Source organism: Zeus faber, assembly GCF_960531495.2.
Source record: "Zeus faber genome assembly, chromosome: 8".
Lineage (NCBI taxonomy): Eukaryota > Metazoa > Chordata > Actinopteri > Zeiformes > Zeidae > Zeus > Zeus faber.
The window spans coordinates 15576518-15590099 of NC_137195.1; the positions used below are offsets into that span (position 1 = coordinate 15576518).

The following is a 13582-nucleotide window of genomic DNA, read 5'->3' on the forward strand; positions in this document are numbered from 1 at the left end:
CTGTGCGATGAATTTTGCCTTTGTGTTGAGAACATGAGAACAGTTGGTTTTCTTCGTTCGCCTCTTTCCGTGCGGAGGGTGCAGGACCAGGGGCGTTCCCGGGAGGCTGCTGGTTCGGTGCTCTGGGGGCTCCGGTTGGTGCGAGAGGCAGCTAAATAAGCCCCATCGGCGAATTACGCTCAACAACGAGGAGAAACCTCCGTCTTTTATTGGCAGCGCGCATTCGGAAACGAGAAGCCTGTGTCGTGTTTCAGATGGAATAAGCCGATGATCGTTCGTTCCGCTTATCCACGGCTACATCTTCCTTTTTTTTTTTTGTAACCAGACGAGTACAGATCTCCGTTGAACGTGCCGCGAAAGACTGCGCAGTTTACGGCGTAGTGTTTAACTCGAGGCCGGGGATGAGAGTGAGGCCTTGTTAACCCCTTCGGCGCCGCGCCGCTGCAGTAATGTAAACAAACAGAGAGAGGGGGCATCGGGGGTAATTAGACCAAGGGGAGTGAGCCGCAGATGATCACCCTCATCGACGGACCGTCAATATACCAATATTTATTCGAGCAAATCTAGATTATTATAAATCCGATTTTTTTTTTTGTTTTGTTTGTTTTGCATTTTGTTCACGGTTAGTTGGGTTGCTCTGTGCGCGTATTTTGGTTGCGGCATTCTGTTCTGAGGAGAGATGGCCCACTACTCGCCACATACATATATTCACAACCAAATATAAATCAGAAGAAACTTTAAAGCTGCGAATGATGACCACGATCTGAAGCGAGGAACACGGATTCAAGGACCACTGAGCATTGTTTTTCCTGCATGGATCTGTCCTCTCAAACAGAGCAAGATTTTGGCTGCTGACGTTGTTGTCAATTTCGGAGAAAGGGAGACATTTTTTTTTTTTTAACAAGGACAGATTAACTGAATTTTTATTTTTGTGAAATCAAACACGCACCATTTTATTCAATCATGTTTTCTTCAGAGAATCCTCAATATCTGCGTCAAGGATTGAGCATGTTTGGTCAGTTCAAGTCACATTTCAGTATTGAATGTTATGTTGTTTTTATTTGTAATGCTCATTTTACTTATTATACACAAATGTTTCCTCCATTATATATCAACAGTACTTATTGTATGCCTGTTGGTGGAGAGATAAACTCCTTCATAGAAACATGTTTGGAAATCCACCCAAATAGATTAGCTTGAACAAATGTCTAATAGAAATAAGCCTGGCTGCTACAGCAACTGTTGATATAGTGATTCATTATTCAATTGGCTATAAGTCCGCTTCCCTAGCTGTTCTTAAAATCTTAGCAGGAGGACATTTGTCGAGGTCTCATTTGGGTATACAAGCACTTGATCACAAACAAGGCTTTTGGTTTAAACTGCAGACTGGGTTTTATGGTGGAAGAGATTTGAGTAGGAGGATTGGTCCATAATTCAATTTATAATCAGCTATCTCTCTTTCAGTGGTGTCATATTGTCAAGCCTCTTCATATAACCTTGTCCTATAAGGATGCACAATCCTTTTTTGTTAATTCTTGTATTGAAAATCCTATTTGTTTGGCTGTCAATTTATTTTTAAATTCAAGTTTTTGTGGATAATTCTGAATAATATCATATTTAATAACACATTGAGATTTTATTAAAAAAAACAACATACTTTTACTGTTAATAAAAAAATATCTGTGCGGAATTGGGTGACAACAGTAGTAGTAGCCTACAGAAGAAATTAAGAGTTGCTATGTTTTGGAGTGCTACCTTTCATAATTTGTGGGGGGAAGCACACTTGCTTGGGACGTCAAGTTTGGCATCAATCCTTCAATTAGTACACTGGCATAGTCAAATGCTTCCAAAAAACATCTAGTTTGTCCCTCACTACAGTACGACTTTTGGTAGAGTTTCATGCAATTTGAAAATGAACAAGTTACCATTTTAAAATTAATTGCATGTGTAAATCTGAAAGTATAAAACATCCTGAAATATTATTTCTCAAAGACTTATAAATAGAGTGCATTATAAACACTGCCTGCATGTGCTTTACAATGGTGTAAATATTCTGTTTGTTCATGCAGTTTGGACCAATGTGGAGCCTCGCTCGGTTCCAGTGTTTCCCTGGCATTCATTGGTCCCTTTCCTGGCACCGACCCAATCTGATTCTTTTGCTCAGCCAGGAGAGGGTCCGCAACCCATCAACCACCTTCAAGCAGCCAGTTTAAAGTCAGGTAATCAAACCATTTATTTTTAAACTGGTTGACTGCATCGCTGTAGAAGAGCAGTCCTTCTTCATTCTTTTATTATGTGTGTTAGTTACATTTTAAACCAATGCCATACTCTGCTCTGAACACATACCGCCCTTTTTGGTTTCCCTAGATTGCCAGGGGGTCACAGCTTTGCCGCAGGAGCCTTCAGAGGTTCCTCTTATTGTTGAGAGGGGTACCCTGTTACGGCCAACCCCCTCTGCTGACGAACCTCCCCCCGAGAGGGAGAAGGGAGAAGCAGAGAGGGAAAGGCCTGACAGTGAGACTGAGAGTGATGTTGATGACCCGTGAGTGATTTATTTTATTATTTATAGTGGGAATGCATCAATACTGTTTTCTTTGGTCTAGTACAATCACTGAGCACTCACTATGAGGTGCTTGCAGATACAGAGTGCAGAACACAAAATAGGGACATTTTCTGTTTCATTAATAGTAAGCCCAGAGATTTTGAAGACGCTTAATAATTTTAGTCATTTTCAGTGCTTTGTTTGCACAAATATCAGATATAAAATTAGATGGTCACAGATTTCCAAAAATAAAACATGAAACAGGAACTCTCTGCAACTGCATAATATTAGTATTGTTTTGAGGGATCAGAGCATTACATGAGCACAGTATGGGACATAATACCCTATCTGTGTATTCTATAATGCGTGTGTGTATAAACCAATGAGACAGTGCATCCATAACAGTACGTTCAGCATTTATATTTTTAGTCTCCTGTCATTCTTGTTAGTGTGTGCTAGTGCATAAATACATGCAAGTATTCATTAGAGAAGTTAAAGGGTGGTCCTTTGATTTTGTCTTTGCTGCTGTGTTCCCACACATGCGTTAGTGTGATTTTTATTTTATTTGTATCCTTGTGCTATTTTAGGCAGACCAGCTCACTGCCAGAACAAAGTCAATAGGAACAAAAGCATTCCATCTCTGGGCTTTATCACTATATGAAAGGCAGTGCTAGGGCTGTCAGCCATTGAAATGGATGCATTATCTGCTGAGTCTGCTGATGTTTTTACCAGAGATGGGCCACTTATGCCCCATGCCTGCACCTGATGGATTGGCAGCACAGAGATTGTGATCATCACAAAGGAGTAAAGAGTAGGGGAGAGAAGTGGTATCCGCTGCCAGGCTAAAAACGAGTATTGGTATCTGAACATCCTCAATGCAGTAATCTGATACCAAGAGCCAGATAAAATATTGTTAAATGGAAACTAGATGTCCTGGTTTTTTTTTTGGCATATTTTATGTTGGCTTGTCAGATGTCATTAATGGAGGAAGATATATTAAAGTAATCAATTGTGCCCTGTCTGTACTGTATACTGTTGGGGAAAAGTTTATCAGATTGTTGCTCGACAACAGAGGATGCTTAAGGTTTAGAACTTGGAATAAGTATAGGCAGTGGTAGAAGTGCTATCCTTGCCTCCCAAGTAAAGAGTAAAGTGTTATTCTAGAGCTCCATGGTTGCACATGGTTTGCAAGGTTTTGTTTTTTAACAGAACATTTTGTTTGGAGTAAGAAATGAATGGATGCTCATTATTTCTTCCCTCCTAGGTTCCTCCCAGGAGTCTTGCCTGATCAGCCCCTCTCCATATCACCAGTGAAAAGACGCACACAGTCCCTCAGCGCACTGCCCAAGGATGGAGACAAGAACAGTCCTGGGAAGGTAAAATCTCAACAGCACCTCATCATGTTCACCATCCAGCTTTCTAAAATAATGTCTAACACCATTTTTGTTTCTTTTTCTATTTCTCACTTGCTCAGAGGGAAAAAGACCACATCCGGCGGCCGATGAATGCCTTCATGATCTTCAGTAAGCGCCATCGGGCATTGGTGCACCAGCGGCACCCAAACCAGGACAACAGAACAGTTAGTAAGATCCTAGGGGAGTGGTGGTACGCCCTGGGGCCCAAGGAGAAGCAGAAGTACCACGACCTGGCCTTCCAGGTACATGGATGTGTATTGTTCTCTGTAAAAATTGTTATTATTAACAAAGTCTTGAATCTGTGGAACCACAAAGCTACCCCTAAATCATGTTCACAAATCCAACCACTGCAAGGTGAAGGAAGCTCATTTCAAGGCCCATCCAGACTGGAAGTGGTGCAACAAAGACAGGAAGAAGTCCAGCTCTGAAGGACGCGGGGTCCCAGGGGGAAAAGATATCCGAGAGAGGAGCATGTCTGAAACGGCGGGTCGGTCTCACCCGTAATCTCTTCCCACACGCTCAAACAAACACTAGAGAACATAGGTCAGCCACTGCTGAATTTTTTCACTGTATGATATAAACTGCTTCTTATGTCCTTTTTTTTTTTTATCAGAGCCCCATTCTGTGGAGCTGAAAGGGGTGGGCCCCGGCATAGTGGGGGTGTCTGAGCGCGGTGCAGGGGAAGGGGATGTGGGCCAGCTGAGCAGACCTCGAGCCTTTTCACAAAGTGCCATGCACAGCCTGGAGAGGGGCGACCGGGGGAACACACAGGCCTTGGCAGAACTGGCACAGGTATGACAAGGACCGTCCAAATAAAGGAAAAAAAAACGTGTTTTTCTACCCCCTAATGCAGAAAGTATTTTTGATCAGTGTTCCTTTCACATTTAGGGAATTGCTGCTTTAAAATAAAACAGTTGTCTGGGTCTCTCTACACACAAATTGCAATGTTTTCTACTTGCATAGTAAAATGAGCTTAACTAGCTCTCAAGATGTGGTTAGTCTCGACAAATAGCCCTGAAATACTGTGCTCTGAATATCTGGTGTCATACCTAATAATATTAGGCAAGGATCCCATTACTCCTGCCTCTGGCTTGGCTTTTTTTTTCACAGAGATTGTGCTGGCCAGCAATGAAGAGACGCTTTATCGGTTATTCCTTGATCTGTTTAAATCATTTTAATGTTGCTTTGTGGTGGACCTTTCAGTAAACGTTTGGAGTAATTGTCTCTTCTGGATATTGTCAAAGTTTCACATAGCGCTGCATTCAGGATTCATAGATTACAAGGTTGTTGAATAAAAGCTTTCCATCTTTGTTCACAAGTATCCCTACTAAACAATAATTTTACATTACATCAGATGTGTGGAGACGGAGGGGGCCAGTTTTCGGGACGAGCCCCACCCGTGTCGCGGTCCCAGCGAGGTGTTAGTGAGGACATGACCAGCGATGAGGAGCGCATGGTCATCTGCGAAGAGGAGGGTGATGACGACGTCATTGGTGAGCAAGTTATAACTGCTTTAAAAAAAAAATTCTAGACTCTGTTTGGACAGCACTTTCCCTACAAAAGAAATAATGTGCCTTGGGATTTTTCCCCATCTTGAAAATCTTGTATAACCAATCATAAAATAGATGGCGTTGTGAGTTTTTCTGTCTTCGCCTTTTGTTAAGTACAGATGTGGTTAACCTGAATTTCAGAGTGATTCTGTGCCGTGATTTTTAAGGGGGAGAGCAAGTTTGTGAATGGAGCTTTGTATCTTTTGTCTGCATATATATCATTTTTACATGCTGTATACTTCTCGTTTCTAGCTTCCCTTTCAGTAAAAAGTGCCTTTGTCCTCAGTAAGACTCTATTTCATATCCAGCAAATACATTGTGTACTATAATATGATCTCGGGCCACTTAAGTTCCTCTTGTTGTAGTTTTTTTATTTTATTGAATTTTACGGATCTAGTTTTTAAATCTAATATGCATTTGAGCAAATCCAATTTCTGTGTCATTTACTCTTCTCTTATGTGATTGGATGATAAGTCTCATTGGAATATCTGTAACCATAGCGAGTCGTTGTCTCCCACAGAGGACCCTTATCCCAGCACTTCCATAGACCTCAAGTGTAAGGAGCGAGTGACTGACAGCGATAGTGATAACGGCTCGGGAGATGAAAGCGAACGCAAGGTAACGCCATGTCCCGCCGCAGCCCCATCTCTCCTGGTTTGAATTGATCAATAAGACAAGGGACAAATCTGGCACATGAAACCATCTGTTTCTCCTCATTTTGTAACAGTTTTTATCATTATTTATTTTCTCCCTTTTTTTTCCCCAGAGAGTGTTTGCTCCAGTCATCTGCTCCTCCTCTTCCCACCCCGCCCCACACAGTAGGAGCGCCTCTCTCTCCTCCTACCCCACCACCAAGCGGTATGATGAAGGGCGATCGGGAGGGAGGGGCTTTCCAGACCGCCGGAGAAAGGACGAAGGAGAAACGAAGGATGGCTATGGAGGAGAGGGGGGAGCGGCGGCACCTCTCCCCTCACTCCCTTCTTCAGGCCACTCTGTCATCTCCAGCTCCGCAGCAATTCCCTCGGCAGTCGGTGCGCTAGGTCTGAACCCTCTGGTGGGCATGGGTGCTTTGAGAGTGGCCTCCACAGTGGTGACCAACGTGGTGCGTCCGGTCATCAGCACACCGGTTCCCATCGCCAGCAAACCCAGAGACGGAGGCACCTCGTCCAGCCCGCACCCGCCCGACAGGAGGTCCCTGACCCCGCAGCAGCCGCAGCTTGTGATTGGCCCTGGAACAGGAAGTGGGGTGGCTGCTACTGTTGGTGGGTACTACTCCTCATCCTCGCCTAATCCCATGAGCGCTGGGATCGGGGGCGTGATGACCAATCTGGTGTTGGGGGGGTCGTTCCCTGCCCAGCCTACTGTACAGCTCATCGCCCCATCCGCCCAGCACCAGCTCTCACCGCACCAGACCCCTCCCACCTCCCACATAGCGGCCCCACACAGCCAAACCAACGGGCCCCTGCTTCAGCCCCAGTTCCTCCCTGCCCCCTCTTTGACGCCCCCTGGGGGGAAGGCCATCACACAGGTCCAGTACATCCTGCCCACCCTGCCTGCCAACTCCAACCCCAAGAGCCCCCCCCAGCAACTCAGCCAGCCAACAAGTGTCTTCAACCTGCCCACAGCTCCGCCCACTCACGTCCCCTTAGCCAATGGGAGGCAGCAGGTTTCAACCGCTCTGACAGGATATAATGCCAGCCAAGCAGTGGGAGTGGTTAGCCCCGGGACCAGAGGTAAGAATTTTAGATTAATCAATCATAGGTCTCAAATCTTGTTTCCTACCATTACTACTGCTCACCTATGGCTCACCACACCTTCCAGGAATTGGGCAATAGAGGAGTGGTGTACAAACTGTAGAAATATATCGAACAAAATTGAAATATTTAAATTGAGTGATGGCGCATATAATCCCTTGTTATAAACAAAATAAAAGAAAATTCTCTAAAAATTGCAAAACCACTTCCTGGGTTGGATATATGGGTGTATCTCACATCTGAAGGTGCCGCTGTGGGTGGTTTGAGACCCTTCCCTCGCCTCAGAATTGTGACAGCACAGAGAACAAGATCTGGAGTTGTAGCAGTCATTTATTCTGGTTATGTGACACAGCCATCTCAAGCCATTAGATGCCTCAATTAAATTGACTGCTTGAAAAAAACCCACTTTTTGTGCCTCTGTGCTTCAGTGCAAACACAGTCCCCAGTGCTCCAGGGTAAAATGCTGGTTCCCATGGCAACAATGAGGACCGCACCAGCCCAGCAGTTTCCCATTGTGGCTCCACCTCTTCCTGTCCAGAACGGTGCCCAGGCTGGAAGCAAGGTCAGTGAGCATGATTAAGACTCAAAGTCTCATCGCAACAGAAAGCAACGGGGGGGGAGACGTGCGTGACAGTCCCTTATTTCATTTGTGTTTAAAACATTTTTGTGACATACATTTAGGATTCTACCTAAAATACATGGATCTAAAATACACGCAAGAAAGTTGGGAACCGTCGAAGAAAAGGAGGAGAAAAAAAAAAAACCTCTGCTCTAATTCTCTGCGTTAGGTTTACGTTTTTCATTTTCCATACAAATAAGAAACTAAAGGGAAAAAAAAATCCACATCTTTCTCTATGATAATATATTATTTATTGGTATTATATAATCACAACATTTGTATATAGACTGGGGAAGTGAGATCCAATTGCAAGTGGTTACTCGACAGCTCTGAGCAGAGAGGGCAAGAGCTTCCGCCCCCCTTCTCTCCCTCTCAGCTCCAGTTTCAGAACACGGTACCTGCACTGCACAACTGTAGTACACACCACACTGCACTACACTTTTCATGCTCAGATTTTAAATAATAAAAGTCGTCTGTCGTTAATGTCAGTCGCGATCAATGGAGTCGATCGCCGATTGACAATTTAATCTAAAATCTGCCCACGTCTAGCATGCATACAGACATACATACATACATACATACAAGTTTGGGCTGGGCAATAAAATGATCTAGATCATTTTCACGGTAAAATCTTGCACAATATCAATGATAAATTTGAGATTTATTTTCGATACACTCTGTTTTCCTCTACCTACAAAGATACGACACAAAACAGCTAATTGTACAGCAGAGAAACAACCATGTGACACCATCAGCCAACCGTACAGCAAGAGCGCCGGTGCTTCCTCCGCTGTGTCCCCTGCCGCGGCGCACTGCCCGGCTGGAGAGCGCCGCGGCAGGGGACACAGCGGAGGAAGCACCGGCGGATGGGGATGAGGCCCCACAGATTTCCTCAAACACCAACTTTAACTCGAAATCGCCCTCCCTTCAACCCGAGCCCGGCGTGGCCCCCATCCCCGCAAAAGCAGAGCGATTAAAGAAAGAATCCGCAATTTTCAGTGACGTCTGGTCTGACATGGTCAGAGAAAATCCCTTAGTCCGCTCCAAACGTCCTTGCATATAATCACAGAGCGCAGATTCAGGAACTTGTCAGACTGTTCTCAGAAGACAGTGATGTTTATATATTAAATGTATATAATATATATTAACATATCATTTATTGATCAATTTTTTTGTTTACATATTATTTGTTTTATTTTTCAGTGTTAAATGTAAAGCCATGAGAGTATACTTAAAACTGTAAATTGAGCATTATTATTATTATTATTGTTATTAAAATCTTTATTATAATATCGTCCAGCCCTACATACATATTTGTCATTCTCATCTCTCTCTCTCTCTCTCATACCACTTTCTTTCCAGATTATCCAGATAGCTCCTATGCCTGTGGTTCAGTCCACACTTCCCCAGGGTGGGGCCATGCATCCAGGGAGCCCCTTCCCTGTGACAGTGGGAACAGCCACTGTTGTGGCTTCAGGGTCGACACCTTCTCAGACGGTTCTGCTGCCGCCCCCACCGACCAGGTGGGAAATATGCAAAGAAACACACAAACAAACGCATTGTCTTGAAGCACATAGGCTCCACTTTTTGGAGATAACACCAGGCTTACGGTAGAAGTCCGCTGGGCACGTTGGTGCAGGGTACAGGCGTGGCGTGGAGGGTGGTTTTTCACCGCCTCTACCAGCAACATGGTAAAGCATCCCAGACGCGTCAATGTTGTCGTAGAGAGGGAGAGTAGTGGAAACAACAGCGGTTCTAAATTTTTTTAACACCGTTACCTTGGTGTGTGGCGGAGTCGACCAGACAGACACATAGTGAAGGAGATGCAGACGGAACCACCGTGTAAAGCTGAAGCCGGTTTTATTGCCTCCCGCGTGGCTTCCAACTACTCCAGGGTCGAGGTGTCCAGTCGGAAAATAACAACCTGGGATGGATGTCCCTTTTTGTTACACACTTCTTTTCAAACACTCTTTGTGTCCTTCCACTGGCACCCAGCGCTCTCCTCACTTCCTTCTCTCCTCTTCTTCCACATTATCCTGGACCCCTCCCCTCCAACCAGGTGAACTTATGCACATTATACAACCCACCAATGTACTTGAACCCCTGTCTCTTCTCCCCCCACAGTCATACAGACACAGTGTGTTTGTTCTTTGTATTTAAAACGGGTCTTGATCAATAAGCAAATCCAACAGAAGCCTTATGTCACGGTCACACTGCTGGCGATGAAATGAAAAGTAAATTAAATTGAAAATGCAGAAAGTGCTGCTGTATACTGTACTGTGGAATTGAACGGGACCTTTTGTTGCTAATTCAGTGCCCTTTTCTTCTCAAAAATATTTGAATAAAGCCCATAACTGTTTTAGGCATCTGGTATTTTTCCTACTCCAAAGTTGGCGATGAATGTTGTAGATGGTAGTGATGCCTTTCCATACAGTCACTCCCAACACGAGCTTCCGAACCTGACACACACACAGCTACCGGTTCCCCTTAACACGTCTTTTCCTTTTGTTACCTAATGTCAGTGAAATGGTTTACATAAGTGGCGGGTGACACAGATACTGTTACCCACCACAGCATACTGCAACACCCACATTTGGCAGGTGTGAGGCATTTTTATTCCCTAAAAACATATGCTGTGTAGCTGTTGGTGGTGAACACACATTTTCTTGCATCCTTCCTTGGATGGATTTACTTCCATCTATCGTTTACAAATTTGAATGTAACATTCAATGAGCTGAGGTTGAACATTCCTAATAACAGCAGGTCGTACTGTATCCGGTGGAAACCGATCTTGTTTTGTAAGCCTGGATTTTTAGATGTACGTTAGAAGTGGATAGTCACTCCACACACAGTGGTACAGCAGCCCTATCGGTGGAGTGCTATTCTGGAACTGGTTGTTCAGTGTTGGTCTGCTGGTGGCCTCAGCTGCCTCTGCCTTCCGCCCACACACTACCTCTTCGCTTGTAACAAACACACACGCCCACACACACACACACACACACGCGCGCACGCACACAAACAAGGCACAGTGTGTCATCAGTGCTGCACGGTGCGCCCTCTGATGCACACTCACCCACTGACCCCCCCCACTGCAGCATTTCTGTCTCTCTCCTCCGCTTTCCTTTTTATTATGTCTCTTCCTGCTCATTTTTATTCCTTATTTGAGGACAACTCTAGTATTTATTTATTCTTTTTTTTTTTTTTTTTTTTTTTTTTTTTTAACCTAAACTTTATTTTTCAATCACCCGGAGTCAGCCAGAGTTATTAGCTTTAGAATCTTTTAAATTGATCCTGTATTGAGAGAATAGCTTCAGCAGACTGCCATACAGCTGTCCGTTCTCTCAGTACTGGATAATTTTTAATGGATTCTGATGCCAATCACGGTGGTTGATTCCCAATTATTGAAAAATAAGGTTTACCTTAGAAAAACAACAGTTTTCCTTCAGCATTTTCTGTCACTACTTGCATCTTCTGGGGCCAATTTGTGAAGAAACTCACCTCAGCACCGATTTGAGAATGTTACATTATAGGTTCCTGTTTTGTCATGGACTCACATGAATTCAGATAAGCTTGCAGTGTGGTGTCATGTGACGAGCCCAAGCATACAAGGAAGTGCAGTGCCTCTGGTTTCCTTGGTAACATCAATCAAACTAATGGTTGTTGTGCAATAGGCCAAACTGACAGCTACAACGTCTTTTATAAGTAGACTGTCCGTACTATTAAATCCAAGTTTTCAAGCTGTGTACTATAGTAGCAATTAAGCAATAGTATACCACTGGTATACTAAAGCTTTTGTTTATATTTGTAAGTTGCAGGCTCAAGCCATGTCTCACAACAACTAGATATGAGGCTTGTTTTGTCGTTCTTTTTCTATCGTATGGTGACCGAGGAGTCCTTCCTTGATTTGGTAAATCGAGGACCCTAACTAGGATGTATCCTATGCTTCTTACTGTTAAGAGATCCAAAACGACCACACATTTCGTAAACTCTACCTAAGTAGGAACTATTCTGGAAAATGAGACAGGCCTTTGTCTTCTCTTCCCGTTTTAAAGGCCAACTTGCCTCTCTCTTTTCCTCGCTGACATAATCTTCTTTCTTTCCCTTCCATTGTAGGATCACCTATGTTCAGTCCACTCCGGGGGTCCCGTCCACTCTGCCTCTGGTCTCCACGACAACAGCTCCCCCTCCCAACCAGCAGGCTTTGCCAGCTCCAGGGTCAGCATATGTTCCATCACAGCTAGCGACACTGGGTTTCACCACCATCGCGCCCCCAGGACAGACCCTGGTGCAGCCACTGATGGCAGGTCAGTGTGACTGAAACCCCATAAATTGACTCCATAGTGTCAGGCCTGTATCTCATGTAATGTCTCTTGGTAACCATCAATATATTCGGAATTTGGAACAATATTTCCATTAAATTAGCTATGATTATTGTGATAATAAATGGTTCTTCTGTCTCCCCTCTTCAGGTCAGCCACCACTACTTGCCCCCACCCACTCCCCTCAGCCCTCAGCCCCTGTTTCAGCCACTGGAGGGCAGATAGTCACTGCCATCTACCCTCCTTCACCCAGTGTCACCATGGCAACTGGGATGGTGTCTATGACAACAGTGCCGCCCAATGTGGTCTACTCGGTCTCCGGCGCTTCCAGTGTTTCCTCCCATATCCTGCCCAAGCACATTGTCGCCCCCACCACAATAACACACACAAACCCACAGCTCTACCTGGACAGACACCTGCCTCAGGACAGGCCACTGGACCGACAGGCCGACAGGCAGCCGGAGCTCCTGACGCACCAGGACAGACAGTTGGAAAGGCAGATGCCGGCCTCCATTAAGACCGGCAGCTCAGCGGCCTCTCCCATTGGCTCGGCTCTTCCTGCGAGAGCCTGCAGCCCCCCGCTACCAATCCACACACATAGTAAGGCTGGATACTGTTCACCTTGTGTTTTGGTCATGCATCTGAGGTGGTCGGATGTCCTTCATCCCAGTAACAGTCCCCTAAAAACCTGAGAGGGAAACGGGAAGAAACTTTAATAAGGCACACATTAAAATCAAAAACCACAAGTCATCCAAGAAAATCGAAATTTCCCATTTAGTTTGTGAATGAGCTGAGTGACGTGAGGAACCCTGCGATGGATTAGTGTCCCATTCAGCGCGTTTCCTTGCCTTACTCCCCTCGTTACGTGCCACAGGCTCCAGTCCGCCTCCATCCTGAACTAGAAGTCGGTGATTAAAATTGGTGGGATGGACCAGTTATCCATAGGGATGTGGTAATAAACTAAATGTTCATTAAATAACTTGCTTTGACAGTAATTTCATTTGTGATTTGTCTGAAACAGATTTTAGCTATTTGTCAGGCAGTGCACCCGGCACACCCAAAGTCTCCCAGCTTCCCGTCAGGACCCCGCAGAAAGTGAAGGCGACTGTTGCCAACATTCCCGTGGGCAACTACGAAGGAGGTGGCCGAGGAAAGGAGAGGGAGAAGGAGAGGGAGAGGGAGACTGCAGCAAGTCGTTTCTCCTTCGAGCCCGAAGGACAGATGGGTTCTCCGTCCATGGAGCCCGGTGAGGAGCCCCCCTCCTCGGACAAACACCCAGAGGGCTCCAGTGCTGTGGACTCCTCCGACACTCGGAGCAGGGACAGTAGCACCAGCAAAGAGGTAAGATTATTTTACCCCCACACACACACACACACACACACA

At 45.1% G+C, this 13582-nt stretch overlaps 1 protein-coding gene across 1 annotated transcript in view; it reads left to right on the plus strand.

Moving 5' to 3' along the window:
• cicb (capicua transcriptional repressor b) overlaps window positions 1-13582 on the plus strand; it is a 32648-nt gene that overhangs the window by 13280 nt on the left and 5786 nt on the right. The window contains exons 2-15 of the mRNA XM_080005875.1: window positions 2070-2219; window positions 2368-2542; window positions 3807-3918; window positions 4017-4199; window positions 4312-4444; window positions 4571-4749; window positions 5312-5450; window positions 6028-6125; window positions 6274-7240; window positions 7690-7823; window positions 9243-9403; window positions 11994-12184; window positions 12350-12799; window positions 13221-13540. Of these exons, the coding sequence (XP_079862001.1) occupies window positions 2070-2219; window positions 2368-2542; window positions 3807-3918; window positions 4017-4199; window positions 4312-4444; window positions 4571-4749; window positions 5312-5450; window positions 6028-6125; window positions 6274-7240; window positions 7690-7823; window positions 9243-9403; window positions 11994-12184; window positions 12350-12799; window positions 13221-13540 (3392 nt within the window). The remainder of the gene's footprint in view (window positions 1-2069; window positions 2220-2367; window positions 2543-3806; window positions 3919-4016; window positions 4200-4311; window positions 4445-4570; window positions 4750-5311; window positions 5451-6027; window positions 6126-6273; window positions 7241-7689; window positions 7824-9242; window positions 9404-11993; window positions 12185-12349; window positions 12800-13220; window positions 13541-13582) is intronic.